The sequence below is a fragment of the Phallusia mammillata genome, chromosome 1 (assembly GCF_965637545.1).
Source record: "Phallusia mammillata chromosome 1, kaPhaMamm4.hap1.1, whole genome shotgun sequence".
Lineage (NCBI taxonomy): Eukaryota > Metazoa > Chordata > Ascidiacea > Phlebobranchia > Ascidiidae > Phallusia > Phallusia mammillata.
This window is the reverse complement of record NC_137252.1, coordinates 19212769-19230639: the sequence shown is the minus strand read 5'-3', so window position 1 is coordinate 19230639 and position 17871 is coordinate 19212769. Positions and strand designations below refer to the sequence as shown.

The 17871-nt window shown below is 34.4% G+C and overlaps 3 protein-coding genes across 5 annotated transcripts; 2 read left to right on the top strand and 1 right to left on the bottom strand.

Annotated features, from left to right (window-relative positions):
- Nucleotides 1-1702: 1702 nt before the first annotated feature.
- Nucleotides 1703-9702, top strand: LOC145221549 (EVI5-like protein). Of its 3 annotated transcripts, none has more exons than XM_080088033.1 (18): nucleotides 1703-1862; nucleotides 2023-2120; nucleotides 2183-2350; nucleotides 2487-2580; nucleotides 2660-2897; nucleotides 3363-3587; nucleotides 3820-4020; nucleotides 4123-4266; nucleotides 4333-4422; nucleotides 4574-4674; nucleotides 5013-5160; nucleotides 5798-5930; nucleotides 6007-6119; nucleotides 6198-6362; nucleotides 6639-6815; nucleotides 7490-7636; nucleotides 7750-7845; nucleotides 8532-9702. In XM_080088033.1, the coding sequence occupies exons 2-18, from the start codon at nucleotides 2108-2110 to the stop codon at nucleotides 8868-8870; spliced, it is 2592 nt and encodes an 863-aa protein (XP_079944159.1). In that variant the 5' UTR covers nucleotides 1703-1862; nucleotides 2023-2107; the 3' UTR covers nucleotides 8871-9702. The 3 variants fall into 3 exon arrangements, with proteins under 3 accessions (XP_079944159.1, XP_079944160.1, XP_079944161.1); XM_080088034.1 differs by lacking the exon at nucleotides 1703-1862 and adding an exon at nucleotides 1869-1968; XM_080088035.1 differs by lacking the exons at nucleotides 1703-1862; nucleotides 2023-2120; nucleotides 2183-2350; nucleotides 2660-2897 and having other exon boundaries at nucleotides 2517-2580.
- On the bottom strand, nucleotides 9688-14181 carry LOC145221585 (nuclear speckle splicing regulatory protein 1-like). The gene is made up of 6 exons (XM_080088036.1): nucleotides 13930-14181; nucleotides 13445-13601; nucleotides 13245-13382; nucleotides 12881-13088; nucleotides 11945-12038; nucleotides 9688-11017 (listed from the first exon to the last, which is right to left on the bottom strand). Exons 1-6 carry the CDS (start codon nucleotides 13944-13946, stop codon nucleotides 10594-10596), a joined length of 1038 nt encoding a protein of 345 aa, XP_079944162.1. The 5' UTR covers nucleotides 13947-14181; the 3' UTR covers nucleotides 9688-10593.
- Nucleotides 14182-14957: 776 nt separating this feature from the next.
- Nucleotides 14958-16002, top strand: LOC145221601 (NADH-ubiquinone oxidoreductase subunit 8-like). The gene is made up of 2 exons (XM_080088039.1): nucleotides 14958-15597; nucleotides 15724-16002. The coding sequence occupies exons 1-2, from the start codon at nucleotides 15191-15193 to the stop codon at nucleotides 15929-15931; spliced, it is 615 nt and encodes a 204-aa protein (XP_079944165.1). The 5' UTR covers nucleotides 14958-15190; the 3' UTR covers nucleotides 15932-16002.
- Nucleotides 16003-17871: the final 1869 nt, after the last annotated feature.

The window sequence follows — 17871 nt, the reverse complement described above, 5'->3', positions numbered from 1 at the left end:
TCTTGTTTTGTGGTAGAGCTTGCTACCTCCTGTTGCAATTAAATCGTGGTAGTGGAAAAACAGAAAATGCCTTTATCGCATAACAATGGGTTTCGACAACGTGTATTATGACCCAACACTATAAGTTTGTATTATTTAAGGTGACACCAGAACGAGTGAATAGTTATTTATGCAACGTACCCAACTATGCCAAATTTTTCTAAAACCGTTTTCAACCACGTGGCTGTGTGAAGCAGGATTTAGTGCAATGAATGTATTAAAAACGAAACATCGTAATCGATTGGAAGTGGAGCATGACATGCGGTTAAGCTTGTGCAAAGTCAAGCCGTGGCTTTAAAAACTTGTGGACAGTGTACAGGCGCAACCATCTTACTAAAAGTGCAAATTAAATGTTGAACAATTTGACAAGTTTGTGTTGCGAAAATTGGGTTTATGTCTTAAATGAAACGCCTTAAAAACTTTTTTCGTAATACTTTGGTATAGCCATTTTTTCGTAATAATTTTGTATCGCCATATTTGTTTGTAATTATGTACAGTTTGTGTAATTGTTCTTTCGGTTCAGCATTACTTAAAACATTTTTCTCAGTGTTAAAAAAATGGGGTCGCATGTAAATTCTGATTTCATTTTCCCTTAAACTGGGGTCGCCTATATAAAAAAGGTTGAAGGGTTGAAGACCACTGTCCTATATTGTTGATCAGCTGCTGGTAATTGATATGAAAGTGGTTTACTGAAGATTCATAAATATTGCAAATTGCTTGGGTTTTTAAATGATATTGGAAATAATCTATATGGTGTTTTGACTGGTGAAATTATAGCCTATTATTTTTGGTGCAAAGGCAAGGAAAAGGTTTAATAGAATAGTTTAAATGTGATTTAAGTGATAATTAGAAGTTTTGTACTGCTTAAAAAGAGTTTTTGCAGAAATTGTAACAGTTTTATTTTGACTTTGTTATTTTCTTTGCAACAAAAAAGACTATTTCGCAATAATGTGACTCGATAATGGTAACTTTGTGAGCGGCCGGTTTCGGAATTTAAAAATAAACAACGGGTCTCCATGCTTTTAAAGGTTTATGGGGCGCCGTTTTTGAATAAATTAAGTTGCAGCAATATAGCTAACCTACAACGAAGCATGGCTAACTTGCGGCAACTTACATAGCTAACCTGCAATGGGACATCTCCATACATTTAGAAATGAATATCCCACAATGCACCGGGTAACTTGCGACGCAACATAACTATCTTGCGGCACATTAACCAACTTGCAAGACGCATAGCTAATTTGCGTCAAGCTGGCTAATTAATTTGCAACGCTCGGTTGCCGCAAGTTAACTTGCAACTTTTTTGTCTGTATCAAAACGATACAGATTGCAGGATTGAACTATTGCGTTCTGCAAGTTTTCCTACTGTACGATTAATAAAACAAACCGCACAGGTTTTTAGGTTATAAACGCGGGCCGAGGAAATTTATGACGAATAATTAAAGGTGTAATAGTTGCCAACCATTGATGCAGCCAGGGGGGTGCTCAATCAGGGGAGTAAATTCATTTTATAATTAAGGACGGGGTACTTTTTAGACTGTAGCTTTATTTTAATAATGTCACATTTTTTAAATGTAATAATATCACAATACAGAAATACAGGTCACAACGGGGTGTGGACTTAATGATAATTAAACTCTCTTGTATAAACACAGAGATCAGAACCCATGCATGATATTTATGTTTGAGCGTTTAGATTGTGACGTCTGAATTCTGAATGAACCTAGGGAAGGAAATGATAACTGGTCTTGGACAATGGATTAACTTGACAAAGAAATCTAATTCAAGTTGATGTCACAACAAATAAAAGTTGTGGTTCAAAAGTACGTCAATACAACAAAATAGAATAATTATTGCGGGCACTTTGTCTTCGTGAGAAGCAGAAGTTAGCTCTTGTTTTATGTTGCACTCCGGTCCGCGTGATATACGGTATTTACTTAACGTATTGCTGATGTCTGGTAGATGTTTATATTGTTTATGCAGATTGTTTGGGGCACATGCACAGTTCACCACAGGGAAGCAGATGTAACACGCTTTAGTGTTATATGCAAACTAGCTGAAGATTCCAATGTCGACTTTAGGTAAGCTACATGAAAGGTGTGCATTAACAGTTCCCCTAAAGAACATATTGTTTTGTGAACAGCTGACAACTTTCGGCAAAAAATGAAAGATTTGGTGCGATCCCCAGCTGCTTCTAATGCTGCCACATCTTCAAATAGAGGAGATTCTACTTCATATTCTTTAAGAGGTGGAGGAGAAATCAGTGTTATTTCAAAGCAAGCGGTTTTGCACAATAAAGAAACTGTATTTGGTAAGCCAAAAAAGTTCTAGTGTACTGCAGCCAGGAATATACTATGATTTCTTACATTTATGTGGAAATATATCTTACTTTATAAAATGACTTAAATGTTTCATACTAACACCAAAATACACATATTCTGCTTTAGGAGCGAGTCAAAGCAGTGTGGATGGCAACCAATCTAACAAAGATTTAAACAATGATGATCTAGAATTACTGGCAAAAATTGAAAGGCAAAACCGGTAATTTACAGCATTAAACAAAATTGCTATTCTGGTTTAACAACAATAACAATCCTAACAATGGTTTTGTGGGTGACAGCCTATTAGAAGCTGATACCAAATCAATGAAATCAGTTTCAAGTGAAAAGTCAATTACTTCTCGACGAAGTAGCAATGGGTCAGCTTCACCGACATCCACAAACAACACTTCCTCTTCAGGTTGTGACAATACTGGAAATGTTGTCTTTCACAATGAGAACAGCCGGGCATGGATCTTGTGGGGACAGATTGTTAATGACTGGGATGAATATAAAAGAAAAAACTCAAAACAATTAAGGGTAAAAACATTTAGGGATTTCTCACTAAGAAATAGTTTTTTTGTTATCATATGAGTGGCCCCAAAAATTGTTTGTTCTGTTTTGTTGTTTGAATTAGGAAAAGGTCAGTCAGAAGAATAAACATATAGACTTTTAACAAATTATTGTGGCTTCCGAACCTTAATAATTATGTGTTTGTTTGAAGCAGTTGATTAAAAATGCGTGTTACTTTTACTTCTTTTGTATATTTTGTATAGCACCTAATCGCTTCTGGTAAAACGTTATAACTTTTGTTATAATTTTTACATGGATAGAAAAGGGATCGCCAGGCACTTTTGAAGGGGTCACAAAGATGCAACCCAATTCGCAGAGTAAAAAAGGCTGAGAAACACTGACCTATAAATTCACAGACAATTATCAAAACATTAAAGTTTGATTACTGCGTTTGTATGCTTAGTGAATGACTACATTAACCTTTTGTTTTAGGAAATGATTCGCTGTGGAATCCCTCATCATTTTCGTGGACTTGTTTGGCAACTTTTGTGCAATGCGCATAACTCCCCTTATAAAATAAAATATGGGGATCTATTAAAACAAACTTCTCCATCAGAAAAGCTAATTCGTAGAGATATTGCGAGAACTTATCCTGAACAAGATTTTTTCAAAGATCGAAATGGCATTGGACAAGAAGTATTGTTTAATGTAATCAAGGTAAATCATGATTAGGGCCAAGTTTGCACTGAATTAATCAAAAGGTGTTGGTAACAAATACATTTACAAATTGCATTTTTTAAATACCCTTTAACTGTTTGCAAATAACTCATTCAGAACATTTTCTTCTTTATTTTTTTACAGTTACTTTTTTATTATAAATCCTTTTTAGCTTTATGTATATTTTTGGTTTTACAATTCTTGGTAGTGTTACTGATTCCCTTTTGTAAAGGCTTATTCCCTGGTGGATAGAGAGGTTGGATATTGCCAAGGGAGTGCTTTTATTGTGGGGTTGTTACTGATGCAAATGCCAGAGGAGGAAGCATTTGCTGTATTCACAACACTAATGCAGGAATATCGACTAAGGGAGCTGTTTAAACCATCCATGGCAGAGCTCGGCCTTTGTATGTACCAACTAGAAAACCTGATCCAGGTGCAGTATACTTGTTCATTTTAGTGCAGTGTTGTTATTCAGTCTGCCTAAGCATTGTGAATTTCAATGCGATGTATCAGTTAATGTTTAATTTTTTTGCAGGAACATGCACCAGAATTAATGATCCATTTCCATGCACAAGCTTTCCACACATCAATGTTTGCCTCGTCCTGGTTTCTTACACTTTTTGCCACAACATTTGACCTGGGCGTTGCTTCAAGAATTATGGATGTTTTCATATCTGAAGTGAGGCCTGTTCAATTAAGTGACATACACTTTTTGCATCATTGGTAAAAACAAATTTTTGTTCAGGGAATGGAAATCATTTTCAGGTTGGGTCTTGCAATGTTACTTGGAAGCCAGCAACAACTCATACAAATGGACATGGAGGGAATGTTAAAGGTTCATATTTTATCATGAGATTAAAATGAATATAACATTTAAATATTATGAAAACAATCCTAAGCAAAACTGTATTTTCTGAAATATGCATTTTCTGTAACACACATCATGCTGTATATTTTAAAATTAAAACATTAACTTGATTTCGCAGCTGATTCAAAAGGAACTGCCAGAGTTTTACAACAAAGATCCTGATCTGCTGTTCCAGAAAGGTTACCTGTTAGTAAGGTATAATGCAAAGAAAATGAAGAAGTAAGTAACCTTAGTTAAATGGTTACTGATGAATTAGAAATGAGTTTTAAATTGACTCAAACAAATTTGATTAGCCTCAGTCACTTAGTCTGTGCCATATATAGCTGAGTTTGTTTCGTAAATTATTTGCATTTGCACCAATGATTGTTTTGCACGAGGTAAATTTATTTCTGCTCAACAAGCAGAAGTTTATGTAGATAATCATTCCTTGCCTTCAACATTCTTCTTTGTTAAAAGGAATTATAAAAGCTGTTATATCAATGGTCAACTTCTGTCTACTTTTATAAGCAGTGACAAACTGTTCTACCTTTGTGTAAATCAATTTACCATTTTTTTAGGTTGGAAAAGGAGTACATGACAATGAGAAGCAAAGAACAAGAGGAACAAGTTGAAATGAGAAAATTACACACTGAAAATCGACTGCTGCGACAACGAATTGAAGCTCTTGAAATTGAAAATGGAACTTTAGCTGATAAACTAATTCAGGTGGGCATTTATATTAAAGTGAGATTCTTTTTATCCAATTTTTTTGGTTTGTTATTTAATCATAAATAAAAAAGATGGTGCTACCATTTGGTGCAACTTTACATTGCCTGAGGGTATAATAAAGTTTGTTAATAGTCAACTGACTCATTAATTGCTTTACAAGACTGGTTTGTGACACTTTGAATAATTACTTTAAATTAAAACAAAATTCTGTCTGCAGCAGTCATTAATTTGACTAGTTTGACCCATTTCCAATCTTGCTGCTTTGTGTTACTTATAGCAGTTTGTTGACACATAGGCTGGACCTGCCATGGGTGCTTTCCCAAAGCAAAGTCCAGACAACTGTAGCTAAAAGGAAGTAAAACTATCCAAATAGAGATACCTAATGGCAGATGTTTTTGTATTTTGGGATTTGTACTTTTTATCTTTTGCTACGAGAAGATAAACATTGGTAATATTTATTATCCCTCATAAATTCACATGACTCATCAAAAACAATGCCTAACCAGTGATCTTTAATTTTTTGTGGAGTGACAATTATTATATTTCTGCCATGTGGTTGGGTGTACAAATACTTTTTTTTAATGTTGGTTTCACAAATAGTCCACAGTGAACGTTTTTCAATAAATTTTTCTAGGATCGAGTTAATCGAGCACTTGAAGCAGAGGAAAAAATAATAATGGGGAAAGAACTTAGCATTGCTAAACGTCAGGCAAAACTCAGTCAAACCGGCTCATTGAATTCAGCAGCTTTTGAGGATGATGTGCCCGGTAAATTTTGTGTTATATTTTCAACTGTTTGTAGTGCAGAAAACATGTTGTTTGTGCTAAATATGTGCTGTTGCAGGAAACGATTCGGCAAATCAGTTCTCTGAAACGTTTGTTTTACACCTACAACAAGATCTTGTGCAAGCAAAGCTACGGGAGGCAGAAGCTTCATCAACTATGAGTGAACTTCAGGTACTTACAGTGAAAATGCATTTAAAGTGTAAAAGCTATTAAAATTCTAGTTTGATTTTTACCATTTTTTCATGTCAGGAAAAAGTTTGTGATCTTGAAGAAAGGAATAGAGAATTAACAGATCAATCAAAAGTGGTTTCTTTGCAAGATGAACTTATTGCCACCAAACTGCGGGAGGCAGAAGCAAAAAGCGTAAGGAAAGATCTTACCCATAAGTTGCACTTACTTGAAGAAAGTTGGCAGGTAAACAGAAAACTATTTGTTTGAAATTGGTGGATGTGTTTTGGAGTTTATTTGTGAACATGGTTGCTGAAATATTGTTTACCTCTTAAATTTTATTGCTTAGTCAATATTGACATCTTGAGTTTTGCTGCTTAACCAATATTGACAAGGAAACCAATATGTTGAAAACAAAACAAATGGTGCCTAGATGTCCAGTTCAAATAATACTGGGCCCCAAAATTACTTGTTATATTGGCATGTTCCTCGTTAATGTTTTCCTATATTTTGTGTGTTAAGAAACACATCAATCGAACAAATGCAACGAGACGATCTGTGCTAAATGCTTCAAGCAAAACTAGCAAAGTTGCACTACAGGAATTGCAGGAGGAACTAATTTCTGCAAAGTTCAGGGAAACAAAACTGATATCACAGTTTGCAGAAGCATCACAGCGAGTTACGGAACTGGAAACAACTGTAAGTTGGTGTCATCATTATGGGTTCCCTTCCCTGAATGGGACACATATTGCTTTTCTCTGTTTTTTTGTTTTTGTTTCTTTCCAATAATTATTGTCCATGCACTTTTGCCCCGAAATTATTGGTGGATTTCAATGAAATTTTTACAGATGGTAGATATGGCATGTAGATGTTCCATTTGTTTTGTTTGACTTGATAGTCCCAGTATTTACCCCATTAGCCCCCTAAAATAGGTGACATTTTAAACAATGTCTAAATTGGAAATTTTGACAGTTCATGCAATAAGTCAGTTTTAGGTGTCAATTGTCACGTTTTGCCATGGAGTCCCATCAGTTGCCCCCTAAAAGTGTTAACTTTTTAAGCAATGTCTGAAGTTGATAAAATTTGGACAGTTCGTAGAATATGCCATTTTGAGGTGTTGATTGTTGAGTTTTACCATATAGCCCCACTAACCCCTAAAATAGGGCAATGGCAATATGTGCTAAGCCACCCTTCCAGTGTAACATGTTTTTTAGCACCATTGTGTGGTCAATCTGCTAAGTAGGTCCTATTTCATTATATTTGCATAAAACTGATCCCATAAAAACCTTAGATATGTTCATTACCCTAATGTGATTGTTGACTTCATAAACTAAATGTTCAGCTTGAAATTGTGTTTTTTTTTTAACTTCCAGAATCAAATATGCACCTCACAACTGCGAAGGGCAGAAGATGATAGATCAATACTAAAAGAGAAATGTCGTGTTGCTATTGACAATGAGAAGGTTCTACAGCAGCAGTTAAATGAAGTCAATACTCACTTAGCACATTCAGAAAGCAAGGTTGGCTCAAAAAGCTTTTAGTGGATGTAATAGTGTATAATGCTTACTCTATTATACAAGTATGCAAAAGGGCAAATTTATTTAACGTCAAAAACTGTTACAAATACTTTCAGAATCAGGAAGCATTGATGTCTCTGAGGATCCGGGAAGCAGACAACACAATGAAAATCGCTGAACTGCAGCAGGAAATATCAAAATTAAAATTGCAGGTATGAGTCACAACAGTGGTGCCATCACTAATTTTAGGTTCGTCCGCAGACATCCAATAATACACTTGGAAAGTTGTGTGAATTTTTTTTAAAGGAAACTTTACATGTCTGCCTTCCTTCACACTAAACACAAATAGTAACTTTGCTACCAAGAATACATATTTCGAAGTTTGAATGCAACTAACTCCAAGTACAATCCAAATTTAACTGTTTAAGCAAAAACAAATAAGAATCATTGTACATCAAAAAAAAAATACTGCAGACACCATTTACAAATTGAGAAAATTTCCTTTGCAATGTTTTGGAAAACTGGAATATTGTGATCACATACATAAACTGTGACAGTCTTCACACCATGGTTCTCATTCATGTCAACTTGTAACAAGCTTTATGCTGATTTTATTTTATTTACCATCTTTGCACATATTTAAACATTTCATTTAATACACCACTGTTTAATTCCAAAAACATACTTTCACATGTTGCTTAGGATTCAAAATCGTCATGGTTGCCAAATGTGAAAAAATTTTAAGCAGTCAGTAACACTTGGGACATGGGTTTATTAGTTGTTAAGGTTCACCAGTTGCTGAATTACACATCACTGTGGGTTGTATTGTACTGTCATGTTATGATGGAGTCGCAAAGTTGGCATGATTTTGTGATATGTTTGTTAATCTGATTTTCAGAATGCAGAATCAACAAGTTTATCCACTGATCTTCCCCAAACTTTTCAGTCCCCGGCCTCAACGCATATTATTAGACAATTACAAGGCAAAATATTAAAACAGCAGCGTCAAATCGACGTCCTTCGCAAACAAGCACCCAATGCTGCTGAAAGTTTTAACACTGTTGACCAAACAAATGATTCGGATATCAGTGATGATGATTCGGAGCTGCTTTTTGATGCAACTGTTACAACTCAGGGTTTGGATGATGATTTTAGGTCACCTAGTGAAATTCAGGACACATTTGATAAAAACATGGGTGAAGAATTGAGTAATATGACATCAGTTGTTATCTCATAATGGACCATCTATTTTGATGCTGTTGCATTTGGGAAAGAAGTAATTTTTGAAAAGTTGCAAAATTTATGGCAAAAAATAGAGTTTTGTAAAAGTTGATGTGATGTGTTCATAAGGGGAAATTTTGTTTTTGCCTATTTTCTCATGTGCAATACAACTGTAAGTGGGTAGATCAAATGCACTTTTTTCAGTGGCGCTTAACTGTAATGGACTCTTATGTTGTTGTGGAAATTATGTTTTACAGTATTTAAGGCATCAAATTACATCAGTGCCTTAGTATTGCAGAAAGTTTGTACTGGGTGTAATATAGTTCATAAGTTTGTGCTGGCAATTGATTGTGTGTATTTTTGAGTGCTTTTTATGGTTTACTGACATTCAATAACTAAAATAATTGATTTATGATATTTCATAGTACACTAAAAACATAAATGGTAAAATGTCAACATTTGAAACAAATGTGATTAGTTTCCTGTCATAGTTTGTACAATTCTAATCCAGATTGTTTTAACAAATTAATTTTTTTGTGGCAGTTAATGCAACTTAAATAAAAAGTGAACTTTTTTCTTTTGGTGTGTAAAAATGTTACTAGTTGTTCTGCTGCTTGCCAAATTTTTTTTGTTTTTTGACACTGTTTGTAAACAACTGGTGGTATTTTTGGCAATTCAAAGGCAACAATATTTCCAACACTAACTGCTGATAAATTAAAACATTGATTTTTGGTGATTGCTTCCTATTTATCTTTTCTTTCCCTTGCCAATGTTGTATTACACGTATGATTATTCTATCAATGCTTTGGTTTCATATGATGTGACAAAAAAAATGTTTGTTCATTTTATTTGTATTAATAAGAGCGAGCTTAAATCCTGCTGTTCAATTCCAAGTAACAGCAGGGGTCAGGAATCTAGCTGAGAGAGGCAAGGAAGTAACACATTGTATTTGGCTGAGGGCGAACACATTTTTACTTCAAATGTATTAAGATTTTTTATAAAAAAACATATAGCAAAAAAATAATGAGTATTACAATTTATTATTTTGTTGAGAACATTGTTATACAGAAGAAATTTTAATACCACATAAAAAGCATGTTTTAGTCGTTTTTGCATTCAAACTTTTAACAAACAACACAACCTTTTTGCATCATGTGAGGCAAAATCAATTACGTTTATCAATTTTATTAATGTTTGTTTGCATGTTGTGAAAGTTTGTACTAACAGGGTTTTAAATAACCATTACACCACATACAGTCACAGACTGTACGAGAAAAATTTACCTGGTTTGTTTTACAATTTACCCACCAAGTTTACCTGGGTACATTTGTCAAGATTAACCCTAAATTGTACTGGATTTGCCTTTTCATTTCTTCCCTTTAAAAAAACGGCAAATTTCTGTAATTTACCCACGTAAATTTGTGCATGTAAACATGCATAACCTAATGCTAAACTTGTGATCGGAAAATAAAGCAAAATGGGCTGTAAAATGCAGAGCAGTGAAAAACAAAATAAACTTCAAAGTATGTTAAGATGACCCATTATTATTATTTTTCAAAAATTGTGGATCTTAATAGCTTATCTAATAATAATTGTTGATTTGTGAATGTCTAGGTCAAAATGCAGTATTGCTGAAGCAATTTAATTGTTATTTGTAATGTAAGCTAACTTTTTACTTAGATCATCATTATTAAAAACCACAGACGACAACATGTGTGATATAAAGAGTACAAACAATTTTAGTTTCCTTCCAACCTTTTTGATTGGCCCAATTTTTTCCGTGCCAAATACCTTTCCCTTGCAGACAAAACTGAATCTTTGTCTGTTCGTTTGACAAATGAACTGGAGGTGTTTTCTGGATTCTGCTTTGTTTGTTTATTGACACGATGTCCTTCCTGGCTAGTGGAAACTTTGCTTTCACAAAGTTTTTCAGTGGCATCATTTGTATCATCTTGTGGGTTAACAGGGTTTTCAGATGAATCACTACTATGAGCTCGCTTTCTGGAGCTATTAGAGTCTTGCTTGTGATCATCTTCATCAGAGCTACTTGAAAATGACATATCTGTGTCTCTGTCATCTTCATTGGTAACATCAGCTGCCATGTTTGATGCATCTTTTTCATTATCAGTAGTTTCTTGAGAAGTTGGTGAAGATTTTTTGGATCTAAAGATGAACAGAAGAAATGGAACTAAATTTATTAGTACATGAACTTGCAGCAGCAACATTAAAATATATACAGTCTTGTTGTTAATATTTGGTTTTTATTTACCATAATGTGTGACAGGGCAAATTGTACATCCACTTTTTGGTAAAAAGGCATTGTAACTCACAAAACACATAAGTGCTCATTTTCGTCTTGTTAAGTGCCAGGGAAACTTGTATGTTTCTTGTTTGGCACATGGTACTTTAGGTTGAAGCTTAGTAACTAAACATTTGTTAAGTTGACACATATCTATTTCAATTAGGGAGTTTTTAAATTTTGTATTTAATTAGGGAGTTAAATGAAAATTTTTTACCAAATTGACTAGTTCCACTAAGGTTAATACTTGGTGCGTTATTTTGTTTATAAGTTCAAAAGCAATGTAGATTTAAGACATACATCAAACATGGCAGATTGAAGCAACCATAAGGGTGTATGTGGCCTGCTCCTGTACAATGCCCAGGTCTGCCATACATAGTATCAGCTGGAATTTTAGACAAGCGCATATTCATGGCCAAGATTCCTCATACCCTTTACTGTATTTTACCATTTTTGAAGTTTGTTAAACCTATATAGTTATTTTAGGCCTTGCTGCAATGGAATTTATTTTGATAATTATACAAGTCATCATTTGGGAACATTGCTACTTAAGTGATGAAGGCCTGGGAAAAAAATGGTTGGAAACAACTTCGTTCAAAGTTACAAACAAATCTTTGATCAAACGCATGTGAACAAGATTTCAGGCCCACATTTGAACTTTTTAAAAATGTGCTGATTGCTCCAACCAAATTGTTATAAAATTTGAATCATACAAACATTTCACATTGGAAAACAGGCATGTTGCACAACATACAATTTACATGCACAAAATCTTGGCAAAACAAATTTACCCTTGAGTTGGTGATGGCTCCTCACCCATTTGTTGGCGAAGAAAATGTCTGTAGAAACCGCTGAGATCTTTCTGCTTGCGAACATCTAACGCATCTGTAAAAAAAAGATGTATTAAAGCCTAAAGCATTTGGGGTTTACTATGCTTGTACTCAAATACACTTTGAATACTTAAATCAGTGGTTTCAAAAGAGTCCACAGTTCTTTAAGGGTCTGTGAAACAATTTTAACAGATTGGCAAGATCTCAGAGTACTTTTACAGCCACTTTTGTAAATCTTAAGTCAGATGATGTGAGTGTATAAGTGCAAATTTAAGTTGAATGTATGTCTCCTGTGTTGAGCAACACTTCTTTGTGTAATCACAAGTAGACAAGGAGGCCATTTCTTGTTATGTTTAAGTGTTAATGTTTTAGTCATGTCAAAATTGATGGAGAAATTCAAGTATATCATCGTCTACTATTCCCAATGCAATAAATTTATGAAATATGGTAGAGATGATCAGACTGAAACGCAAAACAGGTGAACACATCCTAGCACACTTGTTGGCTTGCTGGGAATCAGTAGCAAGCCACAATGAAACTTGCAACATTAATTTACATTAAGATAGTTATTGAATAAAGATTACCATGGTTAAAAGGTGTTACAACTTCTCAAGCATGTAAATTTATCTGATTCTACAATACCATTTCAAATTGCATTTAAAAGAAACAAAATAATGCAATATTTATTTGTGGATACAGGATGAAGCTTTGCTGCAGCAATCAAACAAATATGTACTGATGCGGGATCCAGGAATAATTCTTTGATTGTAACCTTGTAGTTAAATAATATGTTTTTGTAAATTTAACAATGTTCAAAAAAAAAGCAATGACTTATAGCCAGCCAGTTGATACAGAAAGAATTTGATAAGAAAACAATAAACTAGTAAAAAAATAAACCTTCAATGGCAGCTTCCCGTCTTTCCTGTTCTTCCTCCTCTTGTTTTTCTTGCATTCGCTTACGATACGCAGAAGTTACAAAAGCAGGTTTATCCTTAAATGTATCCCCTTCTTGTTCTCTTTCCTTTTCAATTTTGCGCTCCTCAACACGTTGTCGCTCTCGATTTCTTGCCTCAGCTGCTTTTAACAGACTTCCAATGTACTTTGGCTAAATTCCCACAAAATAATATTAGTAAAGCTAAACACAAACTATATCACATTTGCCAGAAGAGCTCTTTAAACTTAATATTAGTAAAGGTCTGCTAAAAATTAATCACATTCCAAAATATTTTGAAAACAATTTGCAGTTTTACACAGTATGTACCTGCTTATGCTTGTCTGCTTTTGTGATTGCAGATGGAGTATTTTCCTTAATTGACTTGGATTTCATATCATCATAAATTTGGTCATACTCATACACTGTGGCGTCCTCTTCCAGAGCTTTTTGTATTTCAAGTTTAGTCTGAAAGAGCATTTTTTTCTTGTTCGCATTGATTTCCAATATAAAATAGAGAAAAAACGTACTTGTTTTTTTACTATTTTTTTCATTGCTTCTTTATGAATTTGAGAGTTAACCTGGCTTTTTCCATCTTCATCACTTGAATCATCATTGTTAAAAACTGACAACCTAGGCTTTAGATGACTACTGTCCTTTGATTTCTTTGACAGGATCAAACCATATCTGTAATCAGGTTGTTTACAATAAATTTTACTGCACCCCCCATTCCTATATGCTACATTCACCATTATTATGGCAATAGTAACATCTAACAGATATTGAGAAGGAAAAAAGTTTTTAGACAACATAATTAGCTTTCATTATAGAACAGCAAGGCCTTAATTTTTTAATTTAATTTGGTAAAGTATGGCAACTTTTCTTTGCAATAATATCTTTGGTTTCTGTTTAACTTTGATTCATATAAAGACAAATTTGAATCTGGTACCAATTCACTGATAACAGAGGTTATTTTTTCATACACATGGTAAAAAATAAAAACAAAAATACATACTTTTTATTGGGATTCATAGCAGTAGCACTAGTTTCCTGAAAATAAAGCCCAAATGTTCTTGTCAGCTAATTGAACTGAGATTCAAAAAACGACAACAAAAGTGTGGAAATGTTTGCATCTTCGCAGTGTTGGGAAATTCCCCTACCAACGCTGATCCGGTTCGACCAAAGTCCTTTAACTTAGCTTAGAGATGTGAAAATAACATTGCCGCGTTGGTTGCAAATAAAAATGCTTTATGCCAAATTTACAAACAGAAGTTTTCTTGCTTTTTGAACCAACTCGTATGGTAAATTTTAATTTCTATTTAGAGCACAAATCTTTACCGTCTCCAGTGGTTACATGATAAGATTCTACTTGCAATTGCAATATCAAAGACGAAAGACCAGACCACTTTGTGGGTTTTTGTGTTCATAATCGATTTTGATTGTGGTGGTGAGCATACCTAAAGAAGCAATATCGTTTGCAGATTTGTTTTCATTAGCAGGGAACTTTTTCAAAATTGACATTTTCTTGCTTTCCTGCGCAAAATAACTGCATTGAATGACACTTCATTTCTCCCATTCGTGCAACAATTGTTAGCAAATTAGTTATTAAGGGCATGAGTTGGGTAATGGCGTCTTGGTGAACCTAAATGACCCGGTAATGTGTTACTGTTGGGAGTACATTTTACAATTCATCCCAACCTGCTATGTGCTAACTGCTAACGTTATACTTGACAATGACATATAACTGACTGCTGACATCTCATCTCATGCAAAGAAACAAAAAAAGCCGTAGAGTACGGTACATGTCCAGTAATTATTGTTCAGGTAAACATCATGCATGTGTTCAATTTGTGCAATAAAATAGATGTAACATTTTTATTGGACTCACACATCCAATATATGGTGTTCTTTAACACAGAAACAAATATAGTTCTTTACATGTAGACTATGTAGTGAGCCTATATGGATTATGGATTTTTAAACAGCAAAATAATTCAAACTAGAGCGTTTTTTGCAACTGGTGTGCACTGAAAAACTGATATCAATTATTTCACTCCGTCAACCACAATGAACCTTAAAAAGTCAAGGTTGGACTTTAAAATTAAATTACTAGGAGTTGCAGACAGGGTTGGCATCATAGTACTACTATGAGTCTAGTCAAACGTCATACCTTCTGACTCTGCAACACTAGGAGTTAAAACTAATCACAATATTGCTAAAATGACTAAATCATCATGAATGAATTATTACAGGACAGGGTTATGTAGACTAAAGTAATGCAACTTTTACCGATTGGTTCGAATGTCTGTGGCCTTGCACGTCTAATTTCCAGAAGCTTTTCTAATTCATCATTTCGGGCATCATACAAGCTTGTAAATGAGAAGTTTGACAATCCAACTCTGAGAAACATAGTAGATACCAATGCAAATGCTATGTTTGCAACTGAATTGATGAGGGGATTTGGTGTTATTCTTGCCAAATCATTTGGTGAACCAGCAACTATCAACTACCCATTCGAGAAAGGTCCATTAAGTCCAAGGTTTCGTGGAGAGCATGCCCTGCGGCGCTACCCTTCTGGTGAAGAAAGGTGCATTGCCTGTAAACTATGTGAAGCCATATGTCCTGCACAGGCAATCACAATCGAAGCAGAAGAACGGGAAGATGGCAGCAGAAGAACAACAAGGTGCACAGTGTTAATAAGGGTTTAATGAGATTTTGTATGCTTTTTACCAGTATTTTGCACTTGACTGTTAATATTTAAAGAGTATTTACTATGGAAATCTTAATCATTTTTATTTTTTTATGATAGATATGACATAGACATGACCAAGTGTATTTACTGTGGATTCTGTCAGGAAGCTTGCCCAGTTGATGCAATAGTCGAAGGGCCTAACTTTGAGTACTCAACAGAAACACATGAGGAGTTGTTATACAACAAAGAGAAATTGCTGGAAAATGGGGATAAATGGGAAACAGAGATTGAGGCCAACATACAAGCAGACTACCTATATCGATGATTTACAAATTGTTGGCATGATAAAACTTTTTTTGAAAATATATTAATAAATTTCACTATTTGTCTGGCCTATGTACTTTTGGTTTAATTGTTCTGGCAAGGTGTCTCAGATTTCTGTACAACAGGGGTTATAATTGGTTATGCTGGTTGGCTGCAACTCAAGCGATTACAATCTCAAGTCTTGTTTACGTTTCTTAATACTGCTTAGAAGAATACATCATTGTTATGAACAACTGTGAAAACTTCTATTAAGGTTTTCACTAAAAATACCGCCGGTACCTATATTATGTCTTATCAAATATGTGCACCGATAAATGTTTTTGTGATTTTAAATCTGTAAAACGTCACTAGGTCCGTTGGGGTTTTCTCCTCACGCCCTTTAGAATTGTAAAACATTGCAGTATTTTTTTAGTTCACGGATCATATATAGGTCAGTAGCTTTTTGGTGTAGTTTTCCACTATAGTCAATCACCAGGTTCGATTTGCCCCTCTGTTATTTTTACAAAAACATTTTGTGTCCTACATTCTTCGATTGAAAACGTGACAAAAATCGGATTTATGACCTAATAAGATATTCGAGTGAACCTTTCAGGAAAAGTTTGGATACCATTGACTTACACCAGGAGTCACCAAACTTGTTTTCCAGCGGGACAGATTAAATCAAAATAGAAACGTGAGAGCCATATGACTGACAAGCCCTCATCCAGCGCCGTTCCAAAACTGTGGTCTGCGAAGTCGTAATTTACTGTACTTTTGCGGTAAATTAAATTTCAACGGTTAACTGAAGGTCGGATCTGGCACCTAACTTACAAAATTTCCCTCTTCCAAGCTTTCATGTAGCGACAACCCGGGATTATTTAACTTGTTTCGTTGCGACCTCCTCGCATTCGATAAGCTTTTGAAAGGCAGCTCCGTATGCCACAATGAAACTGTTATATCTCCAACCTATTAAACAAAAAACACAGCTAGATCAGAAGCATAAGCCGTCAGTTTGAACTGTAGCCTGCATCGTTTCATTTGCTTATACCCTTTTAAAGATTTTTCGGTAAAAGTTCGGATAAAAGTGTGTTCTGCATCAGCATTAACCCATAAAGTCAAAACATCTGAAATACAAAAGATAAATTAGTGTCCACTCGCAAACTCCTTAACTCGCGCGACCCTGTTACGGTCTACCTTTACCTTCTACAAGTAATATATTTAAATTTCTTCTTTCTTGCCACTGGTGAATATTATAGTGAGACATCATACCAAGCCAAAATTAACTAGAAAAGTGGTTTTCTGATATACTTCAATTTTATATATTATATACGATATTTACCATTTTACTATACTATACACAATTGTATCTACATGTATGATTGCAAGCAAAACTAATGGGTCCCCACACGCGTGTTTATGCAGATATACGGTAAACCTATGTTGCGGTTATTTTTAGATTCTTAAGGACAAATTTTTCACAAAGCATTAACTTAACTTTAAAAGTTTTTGTCCGTATTCTTTTTGCATCTTTATTGTCATATAATTACAAAAAAATCGGTGAAAAAAGGACGGGGAAAATACTTCCAATTTAATCTCTTGCTTTGACCTTGATATTGTCGTTTAAGTTCAGTTTTTAAACACACATTTTCCTAAAAAGCCTTAACTGTTATATTAGACACTATATAAAAAGTCATTTGCTACAAAGGTATACAAAACAACTTGTTTTTCACTTAACTTTGTTTCGCAAAAACGACCGTTTAATGATCTTTTGACACTGTTTTTAACAGCATGCAGTCCTTAGTGTTCAACAATACCGTTCAGCCTAATTTATGCATCACTTAAGTATTGATTCTTGAATTGATTTGTCAAAAATAAAGAAGATACGTTATGACGAAAAATTCTTAACTGTGTTGTAATGCCTACTAGTTGACCTTTAGTGACCCGTGGTTATGCGACGGCCAA